At 35.4% G+C, this 10,581-nt stretch overlaps 1 protein-coding gene across 3 annotated transcripts; it reads left to right on the forward strand.

Annotated features, from left to right (window-relative positions):
• Window positions 1–273: 273 nt before the first annotated feature.
• On the forward strand, window positions 274–10,348 carry srd5a1 (steroid-5-alpha-reductase, alpha polypeptide 1 (3-oxo-5 alpha-steroid delta 4-dehydrogenase alpha 1)). 3 transcript variants are annotated; one of them, XM_082185323.1, is made up of 6 exons: window positions 274–693; window positions 821–987; window positions 4,841–4,942; window positions 5,925–6,075; window positions 7,390–7,463; window positions 9,761–10,348. In XM_082185323.1, the coding sequence occupies exons 1-5, from the start codon at window positions 383–385 to the stop codon at window positions 7,454–7,456; spliced, it is 798 nt and encodes a 265-aa protein (XP_082041449.1). In that variant the 5' UTR covers window positions 274–382; the 3' UTR covers window positions 7,457–7,463; window positions 9,761–10,348. The 3 variants fall into 3 exon arrangements, with proteins under 3 accessions (XP_082041449.1, XP_082041448.1, XP_082041447.1); XM_082185322.1 differs by lacking the exon at window positions 9,761–10,348 and adding an exon at window positions 9,005–9,658; XM_082185321.1 differs by lacking the exon at window positions 9,761–10,348 and having other exon boundaries at window positions 7,390–9,658.
• The last annotated feature ends 233 nt before the right edge of the window (window positions 10,349–10,581 follow it).

The raw sequence follows: 10,581 nt of genomic DNA on the forward strand, positions 1-10,581 counted from the left end.
AAAAATATATATAAATAAAAAATATGCGTAATTAAAATTTGAGGTTTCAGCATATTACAAAAGTCTCACCCGTGACATCTTTAGAAAGTTAGATTTTTTTCCCCTGTATTTTCTCAGAAACACTACTAAATTGGTCTACAGAAAAACTACAGAAATCATCACTAATGCTTCTTGCTGTTCTAACGTTTATTTATTGGTTATAATTTATTTACTTGCACATACCCCGCCCGTTGGCTCTCCTGATTGGCTAAAAACAAGTAGTTGATGGGCGGGTCTCCCAGATTTCCATGGAGTCAGTTCGTGCACGAGAACGAGTTACACACAAACACACATTACCTAAACCTTTCTTCTGCTTATAAAAGTAGTATTTCCATTAGCAACAATGGACGCTATTCTGAAGATATTATTTTCTTCGGAGGAGGAAGAACGGTACGTTTTGGATTGTTTATCGTACTTGATGATGGTGATGGCATTCATAACTTTTGTGACTTTACTCTTTGAGCACGTGCCCTATGGCAGATATGCATCCAGCAGGTTTGGATTCCCTATAAATGTCAAGTTCGCCTGGTTCGTTCAAGAATTGCCGGCTTTTCTGGTGCCTTTGTGTTTGGTACTATGGAGTCCATGTGCAAAGATAATACACCTGCCCAACCAACTACTTCTTCTCATGTTCTTTTGCCATTACGCGCAAAGGTAGGATTTGTTTTTGTTTCGCAACATATAAAATGAGGTTGGGGAAAAGTCCACATACATGTGTCAGTAAATTATTTTATATTGTCTTGCAAGTGGCAACTTTATATAATACATGTATTTCTCCTAGGTCCCTCATCTACCCATTTTTAATTCGAGGAGGAAAATCAACACCATTCATCTCGTTTGCTCTGGCCTTTGTCTTCTGCATCTATAATGGGTACCTGCAGGCAAGATACCTGAGTCACTATGCAGATTACCCACCTGATTGGGTTACACATCCCTGTTTCGTCACAGGTGGGTGCTAGTGAGTAATTATTCAGAGTGTATAAGTGTCATTTTCAATCATCCTAATATAAGGATCCTAGTATCCTTATTCTCTTTCATATATGATAGAATCTAGTGTTGATTTCTTTCAACCTTTTAAAGTCGGCATGAAACGGATGTTGTGATCTCCTTATTGTGACTTATGTGAGTGAAAGCGCTTCTCGAACAAGAAAAAATGCAGGGCGGGACTTGATTTTGTCTATTGGAAATTGATTGGATTGTTGGATCTCTGTTGTTCGCTATTGCTGTGATGTCATGTGAGTGACAGGTTGTTCCGGTGTTCTGTCGATGTAGCATACTTTGTCAGAATAGCATACCGGAAGTTGAGTTTTATAGCGGGGTCTGTCAATTTAGCCTACTTTGTCAAAACAGCATACCAGTGTTTATAAAGGGGTATGCTGTTTTGATAGCCCCTGGTTTAATAAAAAATACAGTTTATAAAGGGGTGGTATGCTGTTTTGATAGCCCCTGGTTTAATAAAAAATAGTTTATAAAGGGGTATGCTCTTTTGATAGCCCCTGGTTTAATAAAAAATACAGTTTATAAAGGGGTATGCTCTTTTGATAGCCCCTGGTTTAATAAAAAATAGTTTATAAAGGGGTATGCTGTGTCTGTGTACTTTTTGATCATTTCATTTCCTGTTTGGAATGGAATAACGAGAAATGAAAACCAGTTCGTTTATTAGTTTTTTAGTTTAAAAACGAAAATGAGGTTTTGGCTTTTATTTTTCGTTTGTGGTTTACAAATCGGTTTATGGGTTCGATATTTCATTTGCACATGTGGGCGGCGCTGAAATGCCCCTTTAATCTGATTGGTCAAAACGCTCCGCCTTCAGTAGGCTACGAGCTTTTCTTTCTGTCAGGCAGAATAAGAGTCAGTACAAGTGCCGCACTGACAAATGCGATATAATAAAATAATGTCTGAAACCACCACTCACTGTTAACTATGCACAATATTTGAACCAGAATATGTTGCTGCTCACGTAATTTGTGCTGCTGCGACTTGCAAGCGACCCCATTAGTGTGAGCCACAGTATATGACAGATTATTTTAGCATGATGTAGTTCCCATTGATAAATACAGTGCAAATAGTTCCGTCTCTTTGGATAAAAGGGAAGAGGAAATAAAAATCAATAGGCTGAACGGTACCATGATGTCCGTAACATGTTCGTAGATGACCTACCCATAACTGTTACATTAGAGTTAGCTAAGGGGATAACACAGTTTTGTACAGTATAAAATTATGTCTAAAGTTCCCATAAAACATGAAAACCCAATGGGAATATCCTTATTGTTTAAAACATATGTTCATAATCTGTGATTAAACAATTCCAATACGAATAGCACTGGGAGGCATCTGGAATAACTCCGCAATCCGCATTTTTAAGCCAGCTAATTTTACAGTAGGCTCATATTCAGAATGTCCTTCTCGTATAACGCCAACGACCACACAAATGGGCTAGCTTCCTTTGTGAAATATAGCAGACCACCTTTTTTAAATAAGTTTAAAAAAGGTGGTCTGTTATAGTCGGATGGATAGATAGATGGATAGATGGATAGATAGATAGATAGATGGATAGATGGATAGATAGATAGATGTTTAAATGTGTTAGGCCTATAAAAACTTTAGGAACATAAGCATTAAAAACTACAATAGCCTAAACAGAACTGGAACCTTTGTAAGATATGCGCTCGTCTTCACAAAAACTACATGCAGGGTTTTTAAACATCTCGTGTGGAGAAAATATTTTTTATTCTGGGCAGAATGGCAAGCCATTGCAAAAAGCAGGATAACTTGTAGGCCATAGCCTACTTGAAAGGAAAAAAAATGTGCAGAGTAAAAACAGAGTTTGTGTTGTTGAATCATATTTTGTTCTAGTACATCTTAAATATAGAGCTCATGACAAATAAAAGTTCCAGATGGACAAATTTAAATGCAAAAACCAGTGGAATAACAATATCTTAACTTTCTCAAGCCAACATAATAAAGAAAACTCAGAGAAACATCGACCAATTCAGTATGTAATAAAATTGTATTAGTTTTATAATAAAACGAATAACATTTTAAAAGTATCCCATGCTCTTCAACCAACATGATTTTAATTAATCCCAAACCCTGCTAATATTGTCAGTATTAATGTACGTTCACTTCTAGCTTCTCTCTTTTCGGTCTCTTTCTTTTCATGTGAACTGAGTAGGCTACACGGGCATACATTCATGAATATAATCTTTATTTCTATTCAATTTTCAAAATTATTTATACGTCACACACGCCTACCTGTCTTTTGATGTAAATAAAAGACTAGAGTGGTAAATGTTACGGACATATTATCATGGTACCGTTCAGCCAATTATTGATTTTTATTTCCACTTCCCTTTTATCCAAAGAGACGAAACTATTTGCACTGTATTTATCAATGGGAAATAATCTGTCATATACTGTGGCTATGGGGCTACTCACACTAATGGGGTCACTTGCAAGTCGCAGCAGCACGAATTACGTGAGCAGCAACATATTCTGCTTCAAATATTGTGCATAGTTAACAGTGAGTGGTGGTTTCAGACATTATTTTATTAAAGTGCATTTGTCAGTGCCGCACTCGTACTGACTCTTATTCTGCCTGACAGAAAGAAAAGCTCGTAGCCTACTGAAGGCGGAGCGTTTTGACCAATCAGATTAAAGGGGCGTTTCAGCGCCGCCCACGTGGGCAAATGAAATATCGAACCCATAAACCGATTTGTAAACCACAAACGAAAAATGAAAATTCGAGCCAAAATCTCATTTTTCGTTTTTTAAACTAAACTAAAAAAACGAATAAACGAGCTGGTTTTCATTTCTCATTATTCCATTCCAAACAGGAAATGAAATTATCAAAAAGTACACGGACCGTTCCGCCCTCGCACCAGTAAACACGTCATGAGAGAAGAGAGATGTTTTTGTAGAAGGGAGGGGAAGTTATTTTGATTAAAGATTAGTAGAGCATATGCATATATATATATATATATATATATATATATATATATATATATATATATATATATATATATATATATATATATATATTTTTTGCAAATATATGATTTGCACAGATTAATCATTCATAATACTGTGTAAATACTGAAAAATTCCATTTTAAGAGCTGACACTGGAATTCATCCATCACCACCAGGCCACCATCAGCATGGATATGAGAGGACACGGCACATTCAATGACTATTCGTCAAGGAAGAGGCATAAAAAAAAATCCCTTGTCAGGATTATTGTTACTCTCACGTTCTAGATCTTTTCCCTGAACCTTAGGTCACCTGACCTGGTTACTTTAACATTGACCACTGCAGAGTATATTGGTTTTTCTTTCTGAACTCTAGCTGACATGCCATGGTTGACTGAACATTAGCTGTCATTCACTGTATTCATCTGCATTCCCTACATGCTTTTGTAGCTATTATTTTATTACAATATTCAATAATCTGGACAAAATTCTGTTAGTATTTAGATTTATCATATGTCTATATCTATATATCTATATATATATATACATACACATACATACTTACATACTTACTTACATACCATACATGCATACATACATGCATACCGTACATACATCTCAATATTTTTCCTTATGAATATATCGTAAAATGAAATTTATTCCTGTGATGGCAAAGCTGACTATTTCAGCATCATTATAGTCTTCAGTGTAACGTGATCCTTCTGAATGCTGATTTGCTGCTCAAGAAACATTTCTGATCAGTCAGATTTCTGTCAATGTTGAAAACATTTGTGCAGAATGTTTCATATTCTGAATCTATTTTTTTTTCAGGGTCTTGTATGTGGTTCCTGGGATGGATCATTAACATTCACTCTGACCATATCCTCAGGAACCTTCGCAAGCCTGGAGAGACGGGCTATAAGATACCTCGAGGTAAGATAATAATTTTTAAACTGACAGTACCATTTATGAATTGGAAATGTGTTCGAGGGAGAAATGTGGCCAAAATTGGTCAATTGAAATGGACTAAAATGTTTACCATTTTCCACATAATTATAAAACAATCACAACATTTTGAGTGACAGCTTAGGAACATGGAATGCAGCTTTAGATTTTAGGAATAGACTGTTTTGACTCAATCACACTATTTAAATACTCACAATTCATAAAATGTTCATAAACGCACAGTGCCAATATACATAAAAATTCAAGAGTATTTAGAACAGAACAGCACAAATCATTTGAACCATACCACATGCATTCAGCTCAAATGGGTGGTCAACACTAGGGCGTCCTCTTCAGTCCTGGTTTGAGTGTTGACGTAATGCTAAAACATCTTTTGAATTTGGCTTCGACTCGGAGTGAAAATAAAAATAGATGCCCTTGCTGGTCATGACTCATTTCCTCAGCAACTTGTCAGGACCAACCAGCTCCAAAGATCATAATAATTTGTGACATGCACTTCTATCTCTTTTCCTAAACACTCAGTTCATGCAAAATATAAATCATCTAAATCATCACTAACGTTTTCTTTTTTATTAAAAGTATTTTAAAGCTGTCTGACATCACAACTTCAGATGATTTTATCAAAAAATAGTATGCTTTTTTTTCCCAGCAAAACAAAGGGATTTTAAATTATTGTGATATGTCAAAGTTGTTTAAGATCCAAAAGCTTGTTCATGTTTTATTTGATGCAGAACTGATGACTGGCATGATGAATCAGACATGCTTTATTTCTGACAAATTAAACCAGACAGCATGCTGGACAAATGGTTTCACGCTTCATTTGACACATGTGATGCAGTTTCACTGCTGTAAAACGGACTTGAAATTAGTTTCTTATTGCTTTGCAAACAGACTGTTTGTGTGATGTCTTCCATTTGAGTGTCTCTTCATAACTATTTTCTGTTCATAGGGGGCATGTTTGAGTATGTATCTGGAGCGAACTTCTTAGGTGAGATTGTGGAATGGGCTGGATTTGCTCTCGCCGGTCACTCGGTCCATAGTGCAGCTTTCGCTCTCTTCACTCTTATTGTGCTGTCCTGTAGAGGAATGGCCCACCACAAGTAAGGCATTACAGTCTGAAACAATGGATTCTTTCTCAATGTGACTGCAATTATCCAAAAAAAAAAAATGCTTTCAGTTCTAATTTATCAATTTTCATATGTCTGATTTAATTCCAGAATAATAAGAAATATAAATATATATTTTAATACTATATCATAAATTAAAAAGATAAAGCCTATTTTAGGACAGTCAAAATTTTCATCACAGTTAAGCAAATTTTTTCCCCCATAAATTGTAAATGATTCTTGAGTAATTTTCTTTTTCCCAATGATTATTTTCATTAGATTCTCATTTCTGTAATATTATATAATAAATAACTGATTTCAATAAGCATAAAGGAATTTCAACAGCTACTACAATGACATATAACTATTTAACATTTAACTTGTTAACTGTCAGTATCCTGGTAGCAGGACATTTTGTGCACTTTTTCGTTGTCCTTTTTTCCCTTCACATATTTTAGTAATCATCATAAATAAGGGATAATCGAAAGCGCTCAAAATTCATCCTGTGAAAATTGCATATTGCCTTGACATGGAAACAGTATTTTAAAACCTTTAAAGGGATACTTTAAAGGAATACCGTTTTCGAATCCATTCAGCCGATCTCCGGGTCTGGGGGTCCCACTTTTAGCATAGCTTAGCATAATGAATTGAACCGGACAAGACCATTAGCATCTCTCTCAAAAAAAATAACAAAGAGTTTCGATATTTTTCCTATTTAAAACTTGACTCTTCTGTAGTTACATCGTGTACTAAGACCGACGGAAAATGTAAAGTTGCGATTTTCTAGGCTGATATGGCTAGGAACTATACTCTCATTCCTGCGTAGTAATCAAGAAACTTTGCTGCAGTACCATGGGTGAAGCAGGCGTAATGATATGACGCAGCGCATGCCGCCTGATAATAGGCTACCGAGCTGGGGACTATTTTCAGGCGCTGCGTCATATCATTACGCCTGCTGGACTCATGGTACTGCAGCAAAGTTTCTTGGTTTTTGTGATTTTTTTTTTGATCAATTTTTGTGATATGAAATCAAGGTTAGTTAGACGCATAACCTTTAAATTTTCTGGCAAATTATATATACTCTCCAAATTATTTTGGAGAGAAAAAAAAGAAAATAATTTTACATATATATATATGTATGTATGTATGAATTTATATAAAATAAATTTTTTAGTTTATTAGATTGATTTTATTAAATCATATTTTATTTTTTTAGGGTGAAATAGGACCTAGACATGTTCTATAATAATATTTTTTTTATATCAGTATGACAAATTGTTTTTTTAAATATGCCATTTTACTTTACAGGTGGTATCTAACAAAATTTGAAGACTATCCAAAATCAAGGAAAGCTTTAATACCGTTTGTGCTCTGATCCCGTGGTAAGCCCAGCGGCCACACTCCCACAGTGTTTCAAAGGAAGTGGTGTCGTAACATACAGAGACTGGGGAAAATGCATTAAACTCAATTTTACAAGACACATTTTTCTTTAAGTTTTATAGCGTTTACATTTATGAAGTGCAAAAACAGCATTACTGTGAGAGATCTCACAGTTTCTCAATGGAGAGATCAGATGAGATACACATGGCACACAGCTGCTACCATAATGCAGAACTTGCCTATTAACTCTTAAATGCATGAACGTTTCTACAATCTGCAATTACATATTCGGGTCTTTAGCGACCCGGATCTACATCTAACACGAATGGATCTCTAACTGGCGCAATAGTATAAAACTCTCTTGATATTTTAATGATAATTACAAAAGAATAAATAAGCATATTTTGTTACCTTTTGGAACTTGGAAGGGTTCAATTTGACAAAACATCACTCCTCATTGTGTATCAGACAGTGCCACCTTAAGGAATAAAGGTGAATTGCACTTATTGAGTCATCAGAGATTTTACTAATGCAGAAAAAACACACTATTACATTCCTCGGGTATACCTATACACTTATTACAACAATTTTTTTTTAGAAAACAGATGATTAGATTGAGGAATACTAAGAAGGTTGATCACTAACTTAAAAAAATTAATGAAGGGGAGGCTAGTGAATGACGTCTTGGGTCGATAAAGTCACTCAGTGTTTTTTTTGTTTTTTTTAAACTGTGTAACCCTGGGCCAGCAAAACATGGACTTTTTGAACTGTGCTGCTGGTCATGCTGGATTCAAGGTTTTCTGAGTAAGGCCTCAGAAAAGGTGAAGGTACACATGATTTATCTGTTTGAACTTAGAAGAGTGAGTACTTTAGGTGTGGCCATATATCATTTTAAACAGAGGCTGCATCCGAAATCACTTACTCTCTGAGTAGGTACTTCTTTTTTGAATGAGTAATTATTTTATGACCGTAAAAAAGTTAATTCTATATAGGATGAATGCAATCCGTATATGATCATGTTGTCTTTGTCATGTGACCTACCATTTGCATCGCTTCACTGCTATTGATAACTCCTCTTCTGCGACCTCATGGGATAGTAAAGTGTCCATTGGATGCACACTTCAGAATCTTGCCAGAAGTAGTAGGTCATATGGGTACTTTTTGCCTACTATTTTATGAATACTGTGAATTTAGACACTCTACTCTTTTTCTATACTGATTTTCACTTACTATATAGTAGGGAATTATGTGATTTCAGGTTCAGCTCATATCCAAAATGTTCAGCCCTTCATGGCGAATTTGTGTAAAAACTCAAAATGTTCCTGGTTACTGTAAACAGAGTGTTAAAATAAAATCTGTTTGTCTTTTGAAATAGATTTCGAAAGTGTAATGGTGTTATGTTTACTGATTACTTGTGAGGTTTAAGAAATTACATTTAATGAATTCCAACAGAGGCACATTGTGTAAATGATATTGTCATAGCAATGAATGGATTTGACTGTCTTAGATCTTAACACAATTAAATGCATCTTCTGTCAAACAGGTTTTTCCCCTGACGTTTACCAAGAACTTTCAGGCAACAGATGGCAGGGTTAATATACTGTAGGGTCAGTACATGAAGCTGTCAAAATGAAGTATTACGATCAATAACCAGAAGTATCCCAAGTCCGAATGCTGCTCTCAAAGAAAAATAACTGCATACCTTGCCATAAAAGGAAGGCTATGGTTATTTATTTTTCGAAATGCCTGAATATATGGGACAATGTGTTTTTTTTTGTGTGTTTTTTTGTACGTCATTGTAAGATAATGCAGGTCATGGTAAATTTACCATAATACTACTATCTTTACTACATCGAATGTACAACAATATTATCACAAACTCATGGATTATTCATTCCTATTATAGCTACAACTGTTTTTGTATATAAGTTATGCTTGTAACATCATCATTTACCATCGCTGACATGTTTTGACATGCTGCAGGTTGGCTCTCATAATACCTTCAGGCACAATGTATGAAATATGGCAAGAGTTGTGTGTTGTATGTCAGCACTGTCAGCAGGGAAAGTGTTAATTTACTATGGAATGTGGAAGGTTATATAAATTGCTTCTAAATATCCCGTTGTCTGTTCTGTAATACTGTGTGAAATAAGTATTTTGTACAATTGTATAATATACCTTATCCATCTTTTTAATAGTTCAGCTCCTCTGTTTTCTTTTACTTCAGCATATGCAAGACATATTTCAGGTTTAATTTATTGACATTGAAGTTTAAAATATCCTAGTTTATTCCCCTCAGATGTTCATGGTCAATCTGTTGGAAGAGTCAGGTGGAGCAGTGAGCAATCTGTCAGACCGTTCTTTGGATAAATAACCCCAGCCCCAGGCAAAGCAATGATGAAATCCCCCTGCAAACCACATTGCAAGCATACATGACCTTTTGCAACACCGAGCAACCCCCTCACTTGGGCTTAAGGCTTTGAGGCTTTTAATGTAGAATGCTAGAGCTTGTTATAACACTGAAGAGCAACAGGATGCACAATCCGCTATATGGATTAACCATCTCTGCATTTCTGCATGTGCTGTGACAATGAGCACACAAGATGTCTGTTCTGACTGTGAGGGGCTTCCTTCCTTCCCACACCGTACACACATGCTGCACGTGAGCTGAAGGCAAAGCACTCCTTGCGTAATCACAGTGGGAGGAGCTTATCTGCTCTCTTCAACATGTCAGATTATGATTTATTATTACCAACAGAGAAACCCTGTTCTTTCCTCGAAAGCATGATGGCAATTTAACATTTAGGTTTGCCTTTTATTTCCAGTCTTGCTTGCTTATTATGATTTTTTTTTAATGTCATTTGCAATAAAAGGATAATTGATTTCAAATTAGAGTGTGAAATTGTTTTTCTTCCTTGAAATTAATGCATATTTTAAAGTTTTATCAGACTGGCATTGCTTCCTTTTGCATATTTCTGTGTACATCTTTAAAAAATGTCATTTAAGGGACAGTTCACCCAAAAATTAAAATTGTCATAATTTACTCACCCTCATGTTGTTCCAAACCTGTATGAGTTTCTTCTGTTGAACACAAAATAAGATATTTTGAGGAATGTTGGT

The sequence above is a fragment of the Leuciscus leuciscus genome, assembly GCF_965113295.1.
Source record: "Leuciscus leuciscus genome assembly, chromosome: 12".
In the NCBI taxonomy this organism is placed as follows: Eukaryota; Metazoa; Chordata; class Actinopteri; order Cypriniformes; family Leuciscidae; genus Leuciscus; species Leuciscus leuciscus.

Coding starts and splice junctions, on each gene's coding strand:
- srd5a1 (XM_082185323.1), top strand. CDS start 383: ATGGACGCTATTCTGAAGATATTATTTTCTTCGGAGGAGGAAGAACGG. Junction 4,943..5,924: donor GGGCTATAAGATACCTCGAG/GTAAGATAATAA, acceptor TTCTGTTCATAG/GGGGCATGTTTGAGTATGTA. Junction 6,076..7,389: donor AGAGGAATGGCCCACCACAA/GTAAGGCATTAC, acceptor TTTACTTTACAG/GTGGTATCTAACAAAATTTG.